The sequence below is a fragment of the Typopeltis vanoorti genome, chromosome 10, assembly GCF_054136105.1.
Source record: "Typopeltis vanoorti isolate ZY-2024b chromosome 10, IOZ_Tvanoo_1.0, whole genome shotgun sequence".
In the NCBI taxonomy this organism is placed as follows: Eukaryota; Metazoa; Arthropoda; class Arachnida; order Uropygi; family Thelyphonidae; genus Typopeltis; species Typopeltis vanoorti.
In genome coordinates, this window is record NC_143558.1 from 133,130,269 (window position 1) to 133,154,986 (window position 24,718).

Genomic DNA, 24,718 nt, shown 5'->3' on the forward strand with positions numbered 1-24,718 from the left:
ATTAGATGACATAAGTATACAGGGCTTTGGAAATATGGCAGAGAATATTTGCATCACAGATTCCTAAAATTAATAAATAACTGTTGGAGGAAATGTGGTGAGGTTCCATCAGATTGATTAAAAGCTAAGGTGATATCTATATTTAAGAAATGAGACAGAGATAATTGTGGAAATTACAGAGGAATAAGTTTATTAAATAGAGGGTACAAAATTGACTGTAAAATCCTGAATACTTAGAAATATTGCAAACAGTCTACCCTCATAAGAACAAAATGGTTTCAGATATGGAAGATCATGTATGGGCAGTATTTGTGTGCTAAAACAAATTATTGAAAAAAGACAAGAACTTAATTTAGAGACTCATGGCTTTTGTAGATTATGAGAAGTCTTTTGATAAAATACACAGAGAAACACTATGGAATATAACGAAAAAACATATAAGTTACATTTGGTACAAGCTATACAAAGTTTATATAAAGATACAAAAATACGGTTACAGCTAGGTAATAAATTAACAGAAGAGATTGAAATAAATCAGGATATCAAACAGGGATGTAGTTTATATCCAACTCTATTCAATACACACACACACTTGATATATGCGGTTAATTAATCCTCGATGGACACTGTATTATTCAATGTTAAGAATTAATGGGAATAATTATAATGAATCCTGCTAAATATAAAAATTTAAACATCATTTATTTTTTAAGGTGACATGTATTTATATATTTTATTTATTCATATTTGTTACATGAAACTTATCTAACATAAATTGAACAGTGGTAGCTTTTTTTCTCCTCCATGATTTTGCGATAACAATCAATGTGTTTATATAAACTGTGACTAACGTTCATGCTTCTCTCTACATTTGGATCTATCTCTAGTATGAGTTCTTTTGCCTTCTCAATTGTCCTAAACAATTCTTCAAGTTCTTTAATATGATTTCTTTAGATACATCTTCTATTTCTTCACTTTACTTTTCTTCTTCTGCTTCGTATGCCTATTGATGTTCGATTTCAAGAAGATCTTCATTACTTAGGTCTTTCGAATGTGATTCCAATAATTCCCGAATATTTTTTGAATCGACATTCTCAAAGCCAAGAGCACTTCCAATCAAAACAATATTATCGATAACTTCGTTGACGGGATTAATAGAACTACCAAAATTATTTGCAGATTCAGGCAAAAGATTCTTCCAGACTGCTCTCATACAGTTGGCTGTCACTTCTTCCCAAGACTCGTGAATGTTTATAACTGCTTGTTTAATATCATATTTTTTCTAAAATTCCTCTAGAGTGATTGGATCGTCTCCAGTTGTAGCTTGAATCGCCTGGGCGAAAGTTCTTCTAATATAGTAAGCCTTGAATGCAGAAATGACTCCCTGGTCCATAGGCTGTATCAAAGATGTTGTATTCGGTGGTAAAAATACAACCTGCGCATTACTATTTAAATCATTAAGTGAGGTGGGATGTCCAGGAGCATTATCCAATACTTTGAAAGCTACCGTATATTGCGTATAATGCGAAAAATTTATGGTAAAAAATGCTACTTAAAGTTAGGGGTTCACATTATATGCAGATCCTAAAAAATATAACATCTTATTAGGCTTGTGCACACAATATATACTACCTAATGCCTATGCAACCAAATCTACTTGACCCACTCGCATTTGGCGACCGAGCGTGCATCGTATCTGCGCATGCACTCTCCATCGCCGAATGATAGGGCACAGTTAGGTATATCGATTTAACCACAGTTCATTTTAAATATTATTCGTTAAACAAACCTAGCCTGAAAATGAGCCAACAGAAACGTAAACGTTCATCTTTTGAAGTAGGATTGCGTGTCGTGCAGTTTACAGAAGAACATAATAACAATGTTGCTGTGAGAGAATTTGGTGTAGCAGAGAGTAATATTAGACTTTGGCATAAGCAAAAAGAGTCTTGAAAAAATTCCCAAAATGAAACGTGCCCGTTGTGGAGATGTAGCATCCTTTCCAGAATTCGAAGAAGAGCTAAATGAATGGATTTTGACGCAAAGACAAGATGGCATTATAGTAACAAAAAATGCAATTCGTTTTCGAGCTCTACAACTCAAGTTCAAGGACACACCAGATATTTCATCTTTTCTTGCTTCGCCTGGGTGGTGCAACAGATTTATGGAACGCAAAGCATTAACATTACGACACCGAACGAAAATTGTGCAGAAGTTACCAAAGCAGCTTGAAGAAAAAGTGGAGTCCTTCCATAAATTTATCATAAAATTCCGGAAGTGTCACGGATATGAACTTTCCCATATTGGCAATATGGATGAGACGCCCATGTACTTTGATATGCCTGGGAATCGAACAGTAAACTCAGTTGGTGAAAAGAGTGTCTTCATAAAAACAACGGGACATGAAAAAACGCATTTTACCATTGTTCTAGCATGCATGTGCAGACAGAACCAAATTAAAGCCAACAGTGATGTTTAAAAGGAAGAAAATTCCAAAGCATATGAAATTTCCGGCAGGTGTAATTGTTCGCACCAATCAGAAAGGTTTGATGGATGAAGAAGGTGTACAGTTGTGGCTGGATCAAGTATGGAACATACATCCAGGTAGCTTGTTACGTCAACAAAGCATGCTAGTCTGGGATATGTTCCGGGCGCATTTAACAGAGGCAAGCTAAGAGAAAGCACGTGAGCTACGTACAGACCTAGCAGTCATACCGGGTGGTCTAACTTCTGTTTTGCAGCCACTTGACATCTTGAAGCCATTTAAAGATCACTTACGTGAAAAATGGAGAGAATGGATGTCATCTGGTTTGGTGAAGATGACAAAGGGTGGGAATTTTCAGAAGCCTGAGATCACCCTAGTCACCAGCTGGGTTAAAGAAGCATGGGATTCGATACCATCTGAAATGATTCAATGGATGGATCCAAAGATCATGTCATATACGAAAGCGAGGATGACGCACAACAAATTGGAGAGCATGAAGATGATGACAACAACTGCTACACTGATGATGCAATCCCTACAGATGAATTTATAAATGAAATGTTTGACGACTCAAAAGATGAAGAATTTAAAGGAGTTTGACATTTTGTTTTAAAATAAATATTTATTTCATTAATTCGTCTTGTATTTTGACATTTTGTTTTTAAATAAATAATTCTTTCTTTAATTCGTATTGTATTATTTATAATGTTATGGAACGAGATTAACAGATTGCATTATACATGGACATGGCATTTTAGGGCTAGTTTTCAAACAAAATTTCTAGTTTGCATTATACGCGATAGTATACGGTAAATTATTTTCATTACAGTATTTTTCAACTGTGGGACAAAAATGCGAAGTGAACCATTCTTTAAACAACTATTTGGTAAGCGTTGCCTTTTTATTCGATTCCCATATTACTGGAAGGGATTGTTTGTTACAGCCTTTAAAAGTCCTTGGGTTCATTGTTCGATAAATTAGCATTGGCTTTAATTTGAAATCACCTTCGGCATTACCTCCAAGTAAAAGTGTTAAGCGATCTTTGGATGCTTTATAACCAGGTGTGGTTCATTCTTTTCTTGCTAAAAATGTTTTTTTTTTTGGCATTTTCTTCCAGTTTCGTCTACATTGAATATTTGACGATTGTCATACCCATTTTCTTCGATTATTTTCTTTAATTCAGCTGGATATCTGGCTGCAATAACTTTATCAGCACTTGCTGCTTCGCCTGTTAATTTTACATTTTTCATTCCGGATCGAGATTTGAAATTTTCTACCCAGCCTTTGCTTGCAGAAAATGTTGCAGTCACATCTTGATATTTGTTTTCTTTAAGTGTAAAAAAAAGACTTAAAGCCTTGAGCCTAAGATTATTGCTGTCAATGGGAATACACTTCTGATTACAATCTTCTAGCCAAAGAAATGGTAAATCTTCCATTTTGATCATTAATGGGCTTCTATTCCTATTATGCTGCATACTCAAAGATGCAGATGCCACTTTGCCTTGTTCGCGGTACTCAGTCGCTTTATTTAAATTGGCTCGTATAGTTGATTCACCAAAGCCTAGAGCTCTTCTTTGCTTTCTCCATTATCAAACCTTTTAATAATGTCAGTTTTAGTATCCAAAGTAATAAGTTTTCGTTTATTACTCTTTTTCGAGGCCATGGTTACGAAGGATAATGCTTTACATAATTTGAAAATTACGTGATATGCGGATAGGCCGTAAGCGTACACTGTAATACATACACATATACATCTGTACGTGCCACGCTCTGCTGATAAATTGAAGCACTGAGACTGAGGCCGAGAGTGAGTTACTAACATTGGAGCACGACTAGTACCACATGATCTGATCGGTTTCATTGACCAAGTCTAACGCTTTGCTTATTTTCAAACTTTTTTGGGCTGGACTAATCAAATTTGATAACACATATATCAAGTTTATGGTCGCAATAATTTTTTGTGCACTAATCAAAGCTGCATATATCAAGAGATACCTGTGTGTGTATATATATATCGATCAGATTATTAAAATATGGAAAACAACAATAAAATAAGGTTTCCAGTTAACCGAAGAACTGTTATCAGTACAGTGCTATATGCAGATGATCAGATTATGTTACAAGACAATGAAAATGACCTTCAAAAATCAGTTTACGAGTTAAACAAAATAAGCCAACAATACAGTTAAAAAATTTCACAAAAGAAAACAAAAGTCATGGCATTTAAAGGTTGGGATCATGTTAGATGAAAATAAAATAATAGACAGATGAACGGTTTAATTATTTAGGCTGCATAATAGCATATCTAAAAGAAAGATATAGAATGAAAAATTAAAGAAATTTCAGAAAATCTGTGAAACAATTAAAAGGACTCTGAATAAAAAAACAAGACGAGGAACTCGACTAAAATTTTTCAAAGTAATGGCAACCCCCACTCTTATATGGTTCAGAAACATGGATAGTTAAAAAGATAGATGAAAGTAAAATACAAACTGCAGAGATGAGATTTTTAAGAACAATTAAAGGATGCACAAAATTGGACCATATAAGAAATGAAGACATCAGAAAATAGCTAGATATTTATAACATAAATGAAAGGATCAAGGAAGATACAGAGAAATGGAAAGATGCCAGCTACCAAAAGAGGTGGATAGATATAGACCGAAGGTAAAGAGAGAGGAAGACCAGTGAAGCTGGAACAGGAAATGCCTAATCCTTGAAGAGAAGTTCACCTCCAAAAGATGTTCCACATTGATTCTTTTTTAAAATTTTCTTTTCATCGTGATTTTCATTTCTATTCAACTAAAAACTAAATGGTGATCACCTCCCTATATCCCTGTTGAAAGTATTATTGTGTGTTACGTTACTGCTCTGAATTTTCTGTAATAAAATGTAACTTAAATGAAATGTTTTCACTACCTGAATTTTTTAGCATTTCTTTCTATTATTGATCTCAAAACTTTCATTTGTCTATGTTGCCCATATCAAAAAATTGTGGGCACCCAATTATTCTTTTACTTTTTATCATCCTTTTATCTGTTTCTATAGTCATTTGTATTTTTTTTTTTTTTTTTCTTTTCAAAAAATTGCATCAGCTGCATTCTGGAATAGAGTAGATAGAATAGGGTTAGGGAAGAGAGGGGAAATAAGTTTTTAATTAGTTTTGAAATCAATTACTTGTTCTACTGAGAATGCAATTAATTTTGGTTTTTCTGTCCATTTTCTTTTTACTGCTGATTTACCTACAAAATTAGTCCATCCATCCATGTATTCATTGGACATTATCAGATGCCATTCCATATGGTCATTCTGTTCCTCAGTGATGTGCCACACCAGTCCTCGCCAGGTGGTTCTGTTGTATGCACTTTTGGAGGCTTCAACTCTGAATATTAGTCACTTCAGACACGTCATCCATCTCATTGTAGGTCTACACCTTATCTTTTTCCTAGAACTTTAACTCCTATTACTGTTTGGAGAAGTCTTTCCATTCAGTGTCCAAAGTATTTCAGCTTTCTTCTGTCAGTATCTTTTAAGAAGCCATAAAGTTCTGCTGATCCTTTCTAGCACCATTCATTTTGACCTTTCAGTATATGATATTCTCAACAGCCTTCTGTAACACCACATCTCAAAAGTGGCTACCCTTTTCCTGTCACTTCTTTTAGGTTCCAAGTTTCATATCTACAAAATTAGTAACAGCAGTTATTTTTAATTTTGGTGAGGTTCTTGAAAGTTGTGTGGATCCATTTAATCAGATGGTATCTATCACAGCATAAATTTAACAGCTGAGAATAATAGCTCTCATTTATTAAATGTGATATATGGATCATACTGGAAAATTGATTAAACCTAATAAAGCATTAAGAATGAATTATGACCAACTGCCTAATATAGTGTTTGCCAACCCCTTTTGCATAGATCCCTACCATGGAATTGATTCTTTTAGATATCTAATGATGTCTGTGTAGATGTGTAGTTTTTTCTTCAGTGTATCCCCAGTTCTTGAATGGAAGTGGTCGCAGTTTGTTTCTTCACACATTCCAGAACACACTCCACAGTATTAGAGTTGAAATCCAGTTGGATGTGGATTGTTCAAAATGATGTTCTCTATATGCACTTTGAACTAATTTCTTACAGTCTGATCTCAGTGATAGAACATTGTCCTGGAAGACAATGTTCTATCACTGAGACCAGACTGTAAGACATTGGCCTGGAAGACAATATTTCTGTTTAGGAACTGTGTGATATCAAAATGTATGTGCTAGGCTGCTGGTAGCTGTAGGGGTCCTGATCCCAATCAGCAAAAATACCCATACCATGATATCCATTATTTCATGCATATTTGCACTATATGCATACTACTCCTGCTGCATCACATGGATGCTATGCATACATTAATAGCATACCTTTTTTCCACTTCTTTGGCCAGTTGGCATTGTTGGCACTACTGTTGCTACTTTGGTTTGGAATATTGGATGCTGGCCAGACATGCAACGGTAAATTTCTTTTCCTTTTTTTTTTTTTTTTTTTTTAAAATCTAATACTACTCCTGCTGCATCACATGGATGCTATGCATATATTAATAGCATACTTTTTTCCACTTCTTTGGCCAATTGGCATTGTTGGTGCTTTGGTTTGGAACATTGGTTGCTGGCTAGACATGCAACAGTAAACTTCTTAAATCCAATTCTTGCTCATGTAATGTGTAGTGCATTAGCACCTTAGTCTGCCATGCTGCTAACTACTATAGTACTGTGGGATAATCCAGAACCCCTACTCTCTCTTGAAAGCAAACATGAAACTTTTTCAGTCTACCTTTTTAAGCATGGCAGTGTCTTGCAATAAGTAATGAAATTCATTTTCCATCTATGAAAAAAAAAAAAAAAAAGTAAACATGCATAGTATATACACATGTGTATACAGCTGTTTTAAATGATCAGAATAATAGCAACTACTGTTTTTGTTAACACTGTTATTTCACATGATTCATAAATGATCGTGAAGTTATAAAGAGGTGTTTTACAGTTTGTATTATAATTTTCTTTTACCTCCTAACAAGCCTTTGGTTAATATGCAAAAACTAGTTTTTATGTAAAACCTATTATGGTACATTCTGTTGCTGTCCTTCAGCTGTAGTCACAATGATAAAATGTGTGTGAAAACAGTTTCTTGTATTCACAAAGCTTTTTGCCATATTTTTCAGTGCTGTACTTGCTACAAAAGATTTGTTTCCCTTTGAAAAATTCAAAGAAAAATTTGGTAAACCATCAAGGAGAAAATATTTTAATGAAGCACTATGGGAGGTTGAACATAATCCTAGAGTAGAACCTACAGTTAATCCAGTAAGTAGCAATTGTTTTTGTATTGCTAAAGATGTTAAAAAGTAGCTAACTTCAATTTTCTTAATAAAAAAATTATTTTCTCATAAATACTAATATACTTGTTAATAATCCTAGTTATTTTTTCTCAATAAATCTTTCATTATTTAAGCGTGATCTTATATATCATCTGTGACTAAAGGAATAGTTAATGAGTTGCTGTTAATGAGCTCAGTAGAGCAAACTTTCCACTGTTGTAGGTAGTGGAATGTTACTTTTAGGTCAAATTAGTATTCTGAGAATTCTGTCACAATAAAGAAATTCTGAGAATTTCTTTATTGTTTAACACAAAACATTAAGAATGCAATTTTGGTTTCCACTGCATGGAATTAAGAAGAAAAAAATTGAAATATTTTGTAGTAACATATTTTTAAATCTTGATCTGTGTCATTTGTGACAAATTTTTATGCATTAAGCTGCATTTCCGGTAGCATAGGAATGCTTTGACATTTGCCAAGAGTGGTAAAAGCCTAGATACACTGCTATGTATTCCACACTCAAATCTAATCTAGCAATTACAGGAATGATTCAGAATGAGTAGTAATATCAGCCATGCTGTGTATTGCTATTGATGACTGAAGAGAATGGATGGTGGTTAATTTGCTGACTTAAGCTTTTCATTTCGTGAGCAATAAATGCAAAAAACCATTCATTGCATAAAAAGCAAGAAAAGGAAATTTTGCCTACAAATTTTGATTAAGTTGTGATTACAATGACAGACAAGGCATGCTGGAATTTTGCAAGGAAAAAAAAAAGTCACATGTTTCAATAAATGTTATTTGAAACCATTGTGTTTTTCATATATATATATATATATATATATATATATATATATGATGTAATTAACGTAAAGTACGAGTACGAGTATTTTATACGAAAAATTCCTGCAATCAATATTTTCAGCAAAATGAAAGAACCTGAATAAAATACTTTGTTCATTACATTGATTGGAAGAATAAATAATTATAATAAAAGATGACAAGGACAATATTGCCAGTAATAAATATATTGCTAAGATTGATCTCATATTTCAAAATAGATATAATTGATTTTATTTTTATACTTGAAATATATCTCTTGTGAATAAATGAAATAAATGTGAAGTAGACATTTATATGCTTGAAATATTAGGAAGTTCATGTATTTGATGCACTTCAGAGATTCATGGTCAGACATATGGTGAGCTCATGGGGTATGTTTCAACACCTTGGATATGCAGTACTGTAGTATATTTTCGTAGGAAATATTTGCATATCTCAAGACACCGGTTAGAAAATAGTATACCAGTATATAATGAATTGAATTTTCTCTACAATATTGTACTGTTCTCCTCTTAATTTTTAGTTTTATTGAAAGTAATAGTGGAATGGTGTCTAAATCATTGCCTAGCATAAAAGGAAGAAAATGGGTGATATTAAACATTCAATAGAAAATCGAAATTATTGAAGAGTGAGTGCCCAGATCTCAGATTTTAATTATGTAGTTGATATTTTAGCAAGAAAGGAAAGTATTCTTAAGATTTTTTTTTTTTTTTTTCCACAAGGAATTTTCTGAAATGTTGAGTAAACTGAAGACACTGACAAAATCAAAAACAAAGATCATTGGTGAAGTGGTTTTAATGGTATCAGCAGCAGCGAGAGAAGATTCCTGTGCTATGTTGACTGGTAAGAGAAAAATGTAAAATGCTTCCATGAGAAACTGAACATAATGTTCAAATTGTGTGTATAATGAGGGATGGTTGTACAGGTTTAAGTAGTATCATGGAATCAGGCACATAGTAATTGGTGGAGAAAGCAGTTGTCAGATTTTGAGGCTGCAGCAGACTGTAAAAGCTTTCCAAGAAATTGTTCATGATAACAAGTGTATAATGCAGATGAGATCAGCTTGTTTTCATGTATGTTGCCCACATCAGCTATGATGCACTGTGGCAAACATGACTCATGGGCTAGATATAAACAAAATTAAGAGTGGATTACTATTTTGCTTTGTGCCAATGCTACTGGAATGCACAGATGCAAACCCCCTGTGATTTCTGGAGCAATCCACAGTCATTTCAGCTGCATGGAAAAAAATTACACTTCTCTTTTCCTATAGTGATTAGTGTAAGTAACTTTGTGTGGTTCTCCTGATTATTTTGCTGCCTCCCTTTTATTAGATTCATTTGACTGAAACCTCATTCACACAGTGATGTACTTGCTGGTATAATGGCTACAATTTCAAGCAGTTTTGAGAGAAATGGAAACCTCATTATTTGTTATTCTCTCAAAAAGGTCTTGTATGTTTAAGTGCTTTCCTAAAACTTAAAATTCAACTACTCTTTCATCAAATTTATTGCAATTATTTCTTCATTATCATCAGAATATTTCCTGAAATGTTTACCAGATGACTTAATTTCTTCTTTCCCAAAATCTTCCACATCTCCAAGCCAGGCAAATGTATCAGATATTGAGACAGCTTTGTCAATTTCTGATTCGTTTTTCACAAAATCTTTTTTTATCAGATGCATTCTAATAGTTCTTTGCATACATCTGAATACAATTATACCCACCTATGCTATCTAAAAATTTCCTCTTTGAAGGTTGTGGAGCTTCTCTAATTTCTTTCAGGTCATTCAAGGTACTGTTCATGAGGTTTTTTGTTTGACTAATGGGTAAGTTTTCTCTTTGAGAAACCACTGACAGTTATATGAATAAAGTTTAAAATTAAAAAAAAATCTATGAAAATGGATTCATGCGAAGCAGTATGTCTTTATTATCTGTAACAAGCTTTCTGATATTTCAAATCAGCTGCATTCTGAATGGAGATTCTATAGAACAGTCCTATACAATCCTATAAAATATTTCAGCTATTTAGGAACAGTTTTTAGTGAAGATGGCTGGTTAAATCTTGAAGTAGACAATAGAATAAGCAAAGTTGGTATGGTGAATAAATTTATATGGAATAAGAGCAAAATTAGCCAAAATACCAAACTAGCAGTATACAAGACAATGTTAAAACCAGTTTAAGTTATGAATGTGAAAGTTAGGTTAGAAATACACTTCTTGATCAACGACTAAACACAACAGATATGAGGGTTCTGAGAAAAATGAAGGTAGTGAATCAATGGCATCAAATACAGAAGCATATTAAAAATGAAGATATTAGAAACTAACTTGACATCATTAACATTCAAGAATGTGTCAGCAGAGTTAACCTAAGGTGATATGACCACCTCAGTAAACACTTTAGAAGTCTATTTTATGAGATTTATGATCAGGTATATTTCACTGCATATTTTGTGAGAATTTGATGCTTTGTGAAACCTAAATGTCCCCACTTCGAAAGATCCTGTAATAATCATAATCGTGTGAATTTCTTAAGCCATTTGTCTTGGTAAGCATGTCTTACCTGATTGTTTTCACTTGATGGCACAACAGAACCCTTTTCCCTTCACGAAATGTTTTCAACACTTTCTGCTTCTTGAAATTTGCCTTCAGTTTTGAGTCGTTTCATACAACTTGATTATAAATCCTATAAAGTACCCATAAAATAGACTTCTGAAGTGTTTATCGAAGTGGCCATATCATCTTAGGTTAGCTCTGCTGACACATTCTTGAAATTCTAGTTGGTGCTTTCTTTAATTTATTGTTCATAATGAAGGGTGAATTAATATAAATTATCCATGAGCAGTAATTTAATAGGAAGGACAAATAATAAAATTCACAAAACAACAAGAAAGTAGGAAGCACTTGCTGTATAGCCAGACTAGTTTTTCACAATTTACTTAGTCATCTTATCTTTGAGTTTTCTTTGAAAAAATAATTGTATTTTTTTTAATAAACAATATTAAATTTATTCACCATACCAGCCTTTTCATTATATAAAATGTTCAAGTGTTTAATACACTAAGCTAATTCACATTGTGGGTACCACTCAGCTGATTTATCATCATCATCATCAAATTCCTGCCATGTACCCTCAATACTACATGAAAAAATGTTACATTATTACTAACTTCCTATCTGCAATTTTCCTCCAAATCAGTCTGTTACTTGTCAAGACTCTAACATTATCAGATCTTATATTTCTATCGTCTAAGGCACTTTGTACCGTATCAATCCACCTATATCTTGGTCTTTCTCTAGGTCGTTTTACTGCAAACCTGGCAGAAAACACTTGTTTTGCTAATCTTTCTTCGCCCATTCTGTTTAAGTGACCATACCACCTGAGATTAGCTCTGCTAACACATTCCTGGATGCCAACAATGTCAAGTTCTTTCTTAATATCCTTGTTTTTAATATGATATTGCCATCGATGTCATCTGTTCACATCTCTAATTTTTCTCAGCACCTTCATATCTGTGGTCTCTAGTCTTTGGTCAAGTGTTTTACTTCTGACCCAGCTCTCAGATCCATAAGTTAAAACTGGTTTGAACACTGTCTTGTATACAGCTAATTTAGTGTTTCGACTAATTTCTCTCTTATTCCATACAAATTTTTTCAATTGATTTCCTAACATGCCGGCTTTGTTGATTCTGTTGTCTATTCCATATTCAATTTACCATCTTCAGTAAAAATCGTGCCTAAGTAGCTGAAATGTTTTACTTGTTCCACAGGTTCTCCATTCACAACACAGTTGACATTTTCAACAATTCTATCTATTTTCATTGTCTTTGTCTTTTTAATGCTGACCTTCATACCATATCTTTTACAACAGTTATTCAATTTAGTCAGGGAATCTTGCAAACTTGTAGCGGATTTATTTAGAAGTATAACATCGTCTGCATAAAGCACAGAGCTGACATTAACATCTCCAATTCTGATATCATGTTTAATACCATTTTCCTTCATAATGTGAACCATATAGATAATGAATAACAGAGGGGATATCGTACATCCTTGTCTCACACCAGATTTAACATTAAACCATTTTCCAGTACTTTCTTCAATTCTAACTGCTGACTTACAATTCAAATACAGACTAAGTATTGTTTGATATAATGCCCCATTGACATCATATAACTGTAGCGTATCGAATAGCTTCTCTCTTGGCAGCTTGTCCTATGCCTTTTCCAGATTGACAAAACTTAAATACAAATCTTTGTTATATTCCCATTCTTCTCGACTATCTGTTGTAAAGTGAAGATCTGATCGTGACGGCCTCTATTTGGCCTGAATCCAGCTTGTGCTTCACCAAGCTTTTCTTCCTCAATTCTTCTCAACCGTTTCTCAAGTATACTTGCATAGATCTTGCCGGGAACACTCAGTAGGGAAATATCTCTGTAATTCTCGCATTCAGTTTTATTTCCCTTTTTATATATGGGTACTAATGAGAGCTCTACTCCAACCATCGGGAATTCGTCCCTCTGTCCAGGCTATCTGAACTATGCAGTGCATCCACTGTAAGACTTTTATACCACCATACTTCAGCATTTCTTGTCAAATATCATCTACTCCTGCTGCCTTTCCACATTTCAAGCCTTTGATGGCTTTTTCTACTTCAAGTATGGATATGTATTCTTGACTGTATGCCTGTTGAGTGTTTTTTTACCACTGTGCTATCACTGCTTGTTTCATTTAGCAATTTTTCGAAGTAATTACTCCATACTTCAAGGATATCTTTGTCACCTTTATCATCTCTAACTCCTTTTACTTCTGCCCTCTTTCCACCATTTCTAAGCTTCTTCAACACTCCAGAATATCTTACCACCTTCTTGATATTTATTTTCTATGTTCTTGCAAAAGTCCTCACATGGCTTGTTTAGCTAGTTTTACACAGTGTTTTGCTTTCTCACCTTTGTCTCTGTATTCTCTAAGAGCAAAAGCTGACTTATTTGCCAAGAACTTTTGATATGCTTTCTTCTTTTCTTTCACTGCCTCTTTAACTTCCTGTGTCCACCATGGAGTTCTAAATTTTCTATCCTTGTAGACAACTTCATCACATGCCTCTCTAGCTGAATCAATCAGGGTTTTCTTCAAGGCTTCTCACTGAATCTCCAAGTTTTGGTTCCTGTTCTCAAACTCTTTCATTTTTTCTTCAATAATCTTTGTGTATTTTAGTCTACAGTTCACATCTGAGAGCTGCTCGACTTTTATTCACTTTAAAACTTTCTTACATGCTATTCTTTTCAATATGAAATTCAATTTTATCCTGCTCAAGACTAAATAGTGATTGCTTCCAATTTCAAATCCTCTGTACACTCTGGTGTCCTTCACCAGGGAGAAAACATCACTGTCAACAATAACATAGTCAATGAGACTTTTTCCTATTCCTTGCCTCTTTTCTCCATGTGAATTTGTGCATATTTTTATGTTGGAACATGGTGTTAGTAATAACCAGTCCATGTCCTGAGCAGAATCCAACAGGTATTTTCCATTATTATTGGCTTTGCTCTTTTCTCCAAATTTTCCCAAAATATTTTTGAATGTCTGAAAATCATTTCCTACTCTTCTGTTTAGATCCCCAAGAAGGACCAACATTTCTTTTTCTAAAGCATCAAAAAATTCCTCCCCTTCTACCTTAGTAGAACCTTCTGTGCGACCATAAGCACAAATAAGTCACATTGTCCATTTCCCCATTCTGATATTTGCACACATCACTCTACTTGAGACTGCCTGCCATGCAAGAAGATTAGCCTCGTGTTTTGTGTTGAATATTATGGCTACTCTTTCTTTTCCTTGATTGTCATTTCCTGAATATAACATTTTGTATTTATTGTTCAGAAAGATCTCACCAGTTTTTGTCTTTTTTGTTTCAGTCACCCCTATTATGTCGATCTGGTACTTATCTAATTCCTCAGCTAGCTCCATTTCTTTGCCATTCAGGCTTGTTATGGTGATAGTACCGATCTTCAATTCTGGTGATATTGAGTTGGGGTGTGTTTTAGGATTTTTTCCAGTAGCTGACTTTTTGCTGTTCGCCGTAGTTTCCTGGTGAAAACAACAGGGGACTTGTTTAACCGGGCGACGCCCCAGCGGGCATGAAATTTTGTCATGTTGTACTATCATTTTCTATATTGGTTTAAGCCAATAAGAATACAATTTGGTCAGCTAAATCCCAAATTGACAGCCCATCCTTGTTCGTTCAGTATCCAGGTAGATACCAACAGGGTGCACCATGAGAAGGTGAGGATTGGACATTAGGTCAGAAGCATGACTTAAAAATCAAATTTTATCTTTATTAAATTTCTGTCTGCCAGTATCACGAATGTAGTTATAGTAGCGAATTTATTTATATTTAAATTAGGGAAATACCCTTTAGCATGCATGTACATCAGTTGTTGTCTGTATAAAGTATTTATTGTTGAAAATTGTCGTTTTCTGCCAGGAAAGCGCCTTAAAAATCATAAGTGTGTTCATCTCAAGCTGAGCACCTTATTTTCTAGTGAGTTACATAATTAATATGTAATGCTATTTTTATGTAAGAAATTAATTTTTCTAGTAATGGCCACTAAAACTGCAATGAAAGGCAAAAAAACAACATTGAAAAGATACTCCATTTCTTTCGAAGAAAAAATTAAAATTTTCCTATGAAATGGCTCAACAAGTGCACCCTACCTGTTTATTTGGCCAGCAAATAGGCAAGGGTTACAGCTAGCATGTTTGAAAATTCGAAATCAAGTGTTTTGTACCCGATGTAGAAATTTACACAAAAAAAAAAAAAAAAAAAAAATATTGACTTCTGAATTCTACTAATTTTAGATAACGCACCAGGCCACCCAACAAATTTAAGACATCCGAATGTTAAAATGACTTTTTTGCTGCTTAATATTACTTCATTTATTCAACCACTCGACCAAGGAATAATATCAACATTTAAATCATGTTATATTTGTCGAACATTCCAATTAATTTTTAAAAAAAAAATGGAATCTAATCCAAACATAACACTCTCTCAAGCGTGGAAAGAGTTTTTTCAATATTGAATTGTGTGAAAATTATTTCTCTGTCCATTAAGGAATTACAACCCTCTACACTAAATGCTTGCTGGAAAAAAATATGGCCTGACGCTGTTCCGGAACAAAATTTCGTATCTCCAGTGGATGCCGAGCTAAGTCGTATAATAAATGTCGCACACATTTTTGGTGCAGAAGGCTTTTGCGATATGGTTGAAAATGAAATTAGTGAATTAATTGATGGAGAAACAGATTTAAATGAGGAGGAACTGGTACAATTAATAAATGACGTCGCCCCAAATGGTGGGGAAAGTTCTGCTGATGATTCTGATTGTGATTCCGTTAAAGAATTCAGTTTAAAGAAATTAGCGGGAGTGGATTTGGGAAGAAAGTTAGGAAGTTATTTTACACACAATGATCCCTCAATGGAGCGCTCTGGAAAATTCACGAGACAATTGAATATTCGTTTTGCTCCAAATTATGAACTTAATAAAAAAAAATTGCAGCATAGTGGTAATTAAGACCCAGCATAGTGGCAGGGTCTTATTACTGACTTCTTGATAACTAAACCAGCTGAAGTATGCAATGAAAATTACACAAATGATGCCCAAGAGATTTCCAGTGATGACGACGTCTGAACACTCGTAAATAAAGAACATCTACGAAATGTTATGTTTTTAAGACAGTGATGACGATTAAAATATGCACTTTATTTTATTTTGCCTAAAACATTTATGCATTATGTGTAACGAAGTTTGCGCATACAGTTGTAATTTTTATAAGTTTGTACGTATGTATGTATTTGTTTCACAGTTTATATGTTTTCTTAACTTACATGAATTACCTGAATTAAATAAAAATATATTTTTGTTGGATATGTCATTGTTGTTTATATAATAAAAAGAAACCGAATTTGGAACATAATCCTACTTTTTCTATGTGATCTGAGTCTTGCATAACATGATTTATATAATGTGGCATTTCTATGGAACCTAACATCTGCGTTATACGACGGTTACCTGTAATTTAATTTAAATGTATTCATTATGTGAAAAACTTGCTTGTTTGCTTGAAGTCTATGAGATTTACCATTTGCAAGCAAGGTGCTGTAACAACAACACATAATGTCAGCTCATTTTTATCAGTTCAAACAAACCCTCAAAGTATGATGCAAATGGAGTATCATCCTTTGAGAAGAACACTATATAATATGGCTATGAGAGGATTTTTGTGGATAGTATGGATAGTGGATTCATAGTGGATATTATAAAGTCTTTCATATACAGGGTAGCCCATAAGTTATGGAACATTCCATGAAAAAGCCTGTCTTTGTGAAGCTGAAAATGTAAGACATTTACATGATATGGTTATTCATAACTAATGCCCTTTCTATGGCATGGTCCACGACTTATGGGCCACCCTGAAGAAAGAATGATAACAGAGGAGGATGATACTGCAGATTGAGATTTTAATGACTGTTCGTTTTAATAATTACATAAAGATGCTCTCTCGTGGTTGGAAATGAAACTTCTTTAATAAATTTGTTGGTAGCTTTACCATGATCAAATAACTTGATAGTGAATGAAATTTTTTTAAATGGGTGGGTATGTGTAAATTATGTGTAGAATAATATATTTTGAATGTTGTTAGAATGTGGCTGAAGATTCACTTGAACTTGTCTCTGATAACTTGCTTATGGAAAGTGAGCAAATGGATTTCTGGAGGCTTTTGTTCTGTAACAAAACAAATGTTGGTACTTTGGTGGAAATATTAAAAATTAAAAGGATATGAAAAGAAAGCTAAAAAATTTCTGTGGAATTCAGATTTAGAAATGGAATTAAGTGACGCCAAAGTAGGTGCATAAGTTCGTGTTGAAATGAATCAGAAAAGGCTTATTTTTAAGTTTTTTGTTACAATTATCTTTTATTAATGATTCAGCTTTTGATCAAGTAAATGATAGTTGGCCTCACTCTCCAACATTATGAAAAATAACAACAAAAAATTATTGAAATTAAATTTCATTACATTGCTAAATCCATGTCTGAACTGTATGCAGAGAAGGAGTGCATGCAAAACTACATATTTTTTTCTTAAATATAAAGCTTCCAAATTACTAAAAAAAAAATCTCATGGTATTGATTGTACAGCAATTGGAAGTTCACTGGTAAATGTGAGTTCTTGATGTCTGCGTGCAGTTTGCAAAAGTTTCTATGTGTTCTTGAAGTTGTATACTTAAAATTTATCATTCATGTCATTTTTCATGGTGAATTAAAGGTACGTATACAGATTTTGTGATAGATATGAAATGCATATTCTTCCTGTTGAAAAGTTTTTTCACTTGGTTATACTAAAAATTAAAGATGCCAAGAAATTATATTCTTGGTTCCATCCTTTATCCAAGTGTAAGCAAAGTTTGCACGTGAAGTAACATCACGATTGTGCTACTTGTATAAAGAGGCTAATGACTTTATGTTAATTGCCTTAGGAAATGTGTGTTGCATTATGCAACACACATATCTTTGTAGGCATGTATAATGCTATTCATTATAGGAAGGGCCACTACCCACACTGGTTTCAACCTTTATTGAGGTCTCATCAGTAGGAGCCAGATCCAGAAGTGATACCAAGGTTGAAGTAATGCGGAAGTCGTATTTCCATATACAAGTAGTCAAAAGGTATCACATCTTATGACTAAAATACTCTGGATTAGATATGTTGATAGTTTTTCATTTGGTTATACTAAAAATTAAAGATGCCATGCTAAAAATTAGAGATAGTTTGGGCAGTAGCCCTTTTCCATAATGCATAGCATTGTACATGTCCACAAGTATATGGGATACTAAGGCAATAGAAATGAAGTCATTAGCCTCTATATATATATAAGTAGCCCAGTTGTGAAGCTACTTCACATGCAAAGTTTGTTTGTTTACACTTAGATAAAGGATGAAACCAAGAATATAATTTCTTGGAATCTTTAATTTATACTATAACTAAGTGGGAAAAACTTCAACATCTATCTCTAATCCAGAGTATTTTAGTAATAAGATGTGACACCTTTTGACTCCTTATATATGGAAATATGACTTCTGCATTACTTCAACCGTAGCTTCACTTCTGGGTCTTGCTTTCACTAATGAGACTTCAGTAAAGATTGAAACTTCTGAGTAGTGGCCCTTCCTATAATGCATAGCATTATACATGCCCATAAGGTTACTTGTGTTGCATTATGCAATACTAAGGCAATTGATGTGAAGTCATAAAAAGGGAGGAAACTCCATACGAATAAATAAATAAATTATCCTCTATATACAAGTAGCCCAATTCTGAAGTTATTTCATGTGCAAACTTTTTTTTTTTTCATACACTTGGATAAAGGATGAAACCAAAATATAATTTCTTGCCGTCTTTAATTTAGAGCATTTTTCCTCTGACAACTTTCACTTAAGAACAAAATATTCTTAGGTATATTTTGTTAATCAGTGATAGCTAATATTTCATATTAGTGAGTATGTTATTGAGCCTTGTTATCAGTTTATTTATTTATTCTTATAGAAAAGAGGAATACAGAACAGCTTCAGGTCAATGTCCAGTCTGGAAAGCCAATCCAAGGCCTCATGCATCCCCTTGTGGATGTCCTGTAGGTCACCACCGTGAAATTGACACCTTGGGCAGTCCTTCACAATATGAGTAATCGTCTGAACAATCACAATAAGAGTGGTCTAACAGCCTCCATTTATGTAGTAGGTAGCCACATTTGCCCTGGTTAGTTCTGATCCTGTTGATTGATAACCAAATCTTCCTACGAAGAGCAAAACTAGTCTGCAGAGCACAGGGATCTTCTACCAGGAAGCCATTTGTTGGGAGATTGTTGGACCAGTATTCTCTCCATATGTGAGGTGTTGATGGCAGGGCAGCTGAAGAGTTCATCCATGGACCAGAAAGGCTTTCTAGATTTTAGGGGGAAGACTAAGTGGATTTATGAGAGTCTGATGCAGGAGTGGGTTGCTCATTGCTTTATTAAATTCTTTAATCGAGGCTTGTCTTCTCCGTATATTTGGTGGAGCAATGTTAGATAGGACAGGCAGCCAGGAGAGAGGGGTGCTTCTCACTGTTCCACTAATTGTGCGCATGGTAGAGTTTAGCTGGGTGTCTATAATGTTAGTGTGTGCACTTCTTTCCCAGACAGGGGCACAATATTCTGCTGCAGAGAATGCGAGAGCTAGTGCAGATGACCTTAGAACTTCTGCACCACAACCCCAGGTTGTTCCAGCAAGCCTTGAAATGATATTGTTTCGGGTTTTAATTTTGTTGGACAGGTTGGTGATGTGCATTTTATAGGTTAGGCTTCTGTCCATACTCACTCCAAGGTATTTTGGATGAGGCTCGTGTTTTACCATTTTTCCACAGAAAGAAAGATTGAAGTGTCGATTTGCCTCTGCATTGTTCAGGTGAAATACTGTGGACACAGTTTTCGTTGGATTTGGCTTCAAGTACCACTACTTGAAGTACTCCTTCCAGGATGTTCAGGTCTGTGTTCAAAGTTGATTCCAGGTTGGCGAAGGAGGTAGGTTCATGTAGGATTGCTAAGTCATCAGCATACATATACTTGCTTGAGCTGGTATGTGGAAAGTCGGACACATAGATGTTAAAGAGTAAAGGAGATAACAGAGCCCTGTGGGAGACCGTTGTGAAGGAATCTGGGCCTGCTTTTTTTTCTAGCAATATGGACCCAGAGCTTTCTGTTGGAGAGAATGGATTCAAAAAGCTGGAAGGTTTTTTTGCACCTTATAATATTTTTTAGCTTTAGGAGGAGACCCCTGATCCAGACTGTGTCATATGCTGATGTGAGGTCAATGAAAGTGGCTCTGGATTTAAGTTTCTTCTGGTCACAGCAACTTCTGCACAGTGTGACGCCAGCTTGTTCAATCGGGAGTGCTCTTTCAATGAGTGGTGAAATTCTTTTAAGGAGAATTCTTTCAAAGAGCTTAAAGATGGAGCAAAGCAAGGAGATAGGTTGTAGATTTTTGACATCGTTTGGATCTTTCCCTGGTGGGAAGCCAAATTATTTTGCCTTCCCGCCACAGATTTGGTAGTTTTCTGGTCATTATAATTTTTGAGAAAAGGGCAGCCAGCCATATTTCCCATTGTTGGCCTAGATGATTTAGAAACTCGGGGGAGGATACCATCCACTCCTGCAGCCTTGCCATTCTTGGTGAGTTTTAAGGCTACCTGTACCTCTTCCCAAGATACTGGAGTCATTATAATTTTTCAGAAAAGGGCGACCAGTCATGTTTCCCATTGTTGACCGAGATGTTTTAGAAACTCGGGGGAGGATACTGTCCCCTCCTGCAGCCTTGCCATTCTTGGTGAATTTTAAGGCTACTTGTACCTCTTCCCGAGATACAGGGTGTATATGTTCAGGAAGCTCGAGGCCTGTCTTCAGGATTTGTCTGATGGAAGATTGCACAGTAATTTTCCTGATAGAGCTGGGACGTATCTTGGAGGTTTTCAATAAATGATTAGCCATTTGATCAGGAGTTATCTCTGTTGTTTTATGTGTTGTTGGTTCTGCCCCACCTAATTTTCTCAGAAGTGACCAGCTTTTCTGGCTAGATGTGGGGAAATCGAGTTCATGGATGGTTGAGATCTATCTTTCCTTTCTGTTTTTATCCAGTGTTGTTGTGAGCTGCTTAGCAACAGTTGGGTCTTCAATCTCTTCATATTTGGCTAAAAGTTCCTCAGTTTCTCTACTCCAGCATGGGATGTATTGTTTTTTGTAGCCTCTAGGAATAGTGGTTTTGGCTGCAGTTTTGCTTATTATATATACACGTATATATATTATATTATCTGGAATCCTTATTACCCTACAAATGGAAAAAGAGGCAGACCCCAAACTCCATATTGGAAATACATCAACAATATTCCCTCCCCCCCAACTCTGCATCAGAGATCCGTCAATTAGCATATGATAGAGACACCTGGTTTTCCTTTACATCATAACAATCTCCAAGTCCTATCTTAGTGTACACAGATTACTTATTTGTTTTGATTGGTTTCCCTATTTATAATTGTAAAATTATAAATAAATGATTATATATATATATATATATATATATATATATATATATATTTAGAATCAATAATTATACTGACTAGAACCCAAGGAGTATAATAAAAAAACTTTAATGAATCACAACTAGTTTCATTGAAATTCCGACTTCTTCGGGTGAGTAAGAAATAACTAAAAACTTACAAAAACTAATACGGGAAAAAAATGGGCTTTTCAGTTTAACACAAAAGAGTTAGAAGAATAGCAACAGTCATATTTGAATTAGAGACTGCGTGGCATTATTAGCGTGAGTTGATGTTGAGTGATAGCTGATTTTAGAGTGCCAGTATTGGATTACTGCACTATGGGAATCAGGCAAACTGTAACTTAGATTGCTGTTCATGTGTGAAGGATCCATGACTATTTCTTTAGATTCTACAATGCGTCTTTCAAAATCATCATTGCATATATACAAATTGGTTGTGTGATCCCAATTGATTTGGTGTTGATGCTCTTCAAGATTAGAGTTGGCGGAGAAAAGACCGTGACTGGAGAGGGCACTCGTTCGGGTTCTTTTGTAGGAGATGTCACGTCTGTGTTCCTCAAGACGTAGTGAAATAGATTTATCTGTCTGACCGAAATAAGGTCTACCATAGTCGCATACAACTCTATAAACACCTGGGAAATGTAGCTGGTTGTGTTTTGGGTGGCTCAGAAAGAAACAAAGCTTTGGTAGAGTGGTATAGTTGGTTTTTATGTTGAATTTCTTCAAAATTCTAGCAAGTTTTGGGGTCAAAGAGCTTATATATGGTAACTGGATATGGGTGATCAGGTTGGATTCCTCTTCTTGTCGAGGTTGTTAACGTCTCAAACGTTTAGTGATGTTATGAGAAGAATATCCATTATTTAAGAAGGTACGTTTCAAGAAGTTCAGTTCTGTTTGAAGGTCTTCTTCTGTAGAAGTAAGACATCTTGCTTGATGGACAAGAGTGGAGATGATGCCAAGTTTCTGTGGAGGAAAGTGATGAGAAGAGGCATGTAAGTATCTATCAGTGTGGGTGATTTTTTGAAAGATTGAAAATTTAAGACAGTCAGGCATCTATTGATCTTAAGATCCAAAAAGGGAAGAATGCCATTAGAAGAGGAATCTAACCCAATCACCCATATCCAGTTACCATGTATAAGCTCTTTGACCCGAAAAGTTGAAAATTTAAGACAGTAAGGTAATCTACTGATCTTTAGATCCAAGAAGGGGAGAACGGTGTTAATCTCTAGTTCTGATGTTGATTATTTAAATTGTTTAGGAAGTTTTGAAGTTCCTCTAAGCCATGTTCCCAGATAAGGAAGAAGTCATCAATGTAGCGTAAGTTTAGGTTTTAAAAAATCACAGTTTAGGTTTTAAAGTAGCTATAGAAATAGCTCTCTCTTCAAAATCTTCTAAAAAATGTTAGCTAAGACTGGGGATAGAGGGCTGCCCATAGCTAACCTGCTAGTTTGTTTATATATTTTATCTTCATAGCAGAAATAGCCAGAATTGATGCAGTTAGTTAGAAGAGCAAATATTTTCTTAGAAACCTTGTCCTTAAGACAAGTCAGAACTTCATCTGTAGGTACATTCAATAAAATATTTTATATGTATATATATATATAGTGATTATTATATATATATGTATCAGTTCAGAAGGTGATTTTGGATTTCCGTAGGTGTTTTTCCATTGTAAGACAATGGGGCATTTTAGCTATTCAGTATGAGAAAGATGCAAAAAACTGAAACTCTTAGGCACTGATTGACTGGGTGATATGAATATTCTGTATTAAATAAATAAAATAAATATTTTATCTCCAAAAATATCTTACTTCCATAATTTTATTTCAGTGTAACTGAAGGGTTTTAATTATGGTACATTTTTAACAGCAAAAACAAACAAAAAACATTCCATTGATAACATTCCAGTGGAGTTTATTAGCCATAAAATAGCTTAATGTTTTATTTTTATTTTTTATAGATTTTTTTTTTTTTCGGTTTAGAAAAAATATGCCAGATTAGCAACATTTTTGTGCAAGTAATGTGAGCAGTATTTTTATTTTAATTTTTCATATTGGTTGTAAATACTGTAATTTCTTACTTGTTTGAATCTAATATTTTTTTAAAATCCAACTAGGATTCTACTACTGATGACAGAGGACGTATTGGTGATGATGATGAAAAAGATGAAGGGGAGGATGAAAGAGAACAAGAGGAGGAAGAAGATGAAACTACAAATGAACACTCAAAGGTAGAAGTATTATATACAGGGTGTTCGGGATAAATTTGACATATTTATAATTAATTATATTTTTCCGTAAGTTACATGTATTAACACACACTTCTCTTCATTTAAAAGTTTGGACCCTTCTTCATTCACATACAAGATGTCAGAAAGGATGGATAGCTGGAACCCACCTGAATCATGGAAGAGAATAACTTGTATCATGATGATTCGTGCCCGCCATCAAAATAAGGATATTACGACTGCTGCCCAATGCTCCCTGAATACAGTAAAAACAATCAGGCATGAACTAGAGACTTGTAATGGTGACTACGAGGATGTAGCAAGAAGAAAGATCCCTAGCAGACGATCTGATTGCGTTCGTACAGCAGAATTCCTCGCAAATCTGCAGGAACAGGTGTTGAAGAACCCTGGCATTGGAATTCGGGCTTTGTTCGTGGAGTTGCTAACTGTAGTCAAGCCCTGGATAACAAGGGTAGGCAATGGTAGGCCGTATGTATGGCAGCAGGATTCGGCCCCTTGCCACACCTCTGGGAAAAGTCAAAAATGGTTGTCTGAAAATTTCTACGACTTCACCAGTCCAAATGTTTGGCCTCCAAACTCCCCAGACCTTAACCCCATGGATTATTTTGTATGGGGCGCAGTTGAAAAAGACACCAATCGCACTTC

The 24,718-nt window shown here is 34.6% G+C and overlaps 1 protein-coding gene across 6 annotated transcripts in view; it reads left to right on the forward strand.

Moving 5' to 3' along the window:
• LOC150102804 (uncharacterized) overlaps positions 1–24,718 on the forward strand; it is a 271,397-nt gene that overhangs the window by 45,286 nt on the left and 201,393 nt on the right. For all 6 annotated transcript variants that reach the window (XM_090399129.1, XM_090399128.1, XM_090399130.1 and 3 more), the window contains 2 exons: positions 7,683–7,821; positions 23,942–24,055. In XM_090399129.1, coding sequence (XP_090255255.1) covers positions 7,683–7,821; positions 23,942–24,055 — 253 coding nt within the window. The remainder of the gene's footprint in view (positions 1–7,682; positions 7,822–23,941; positions 24,056–24,718) is intronic.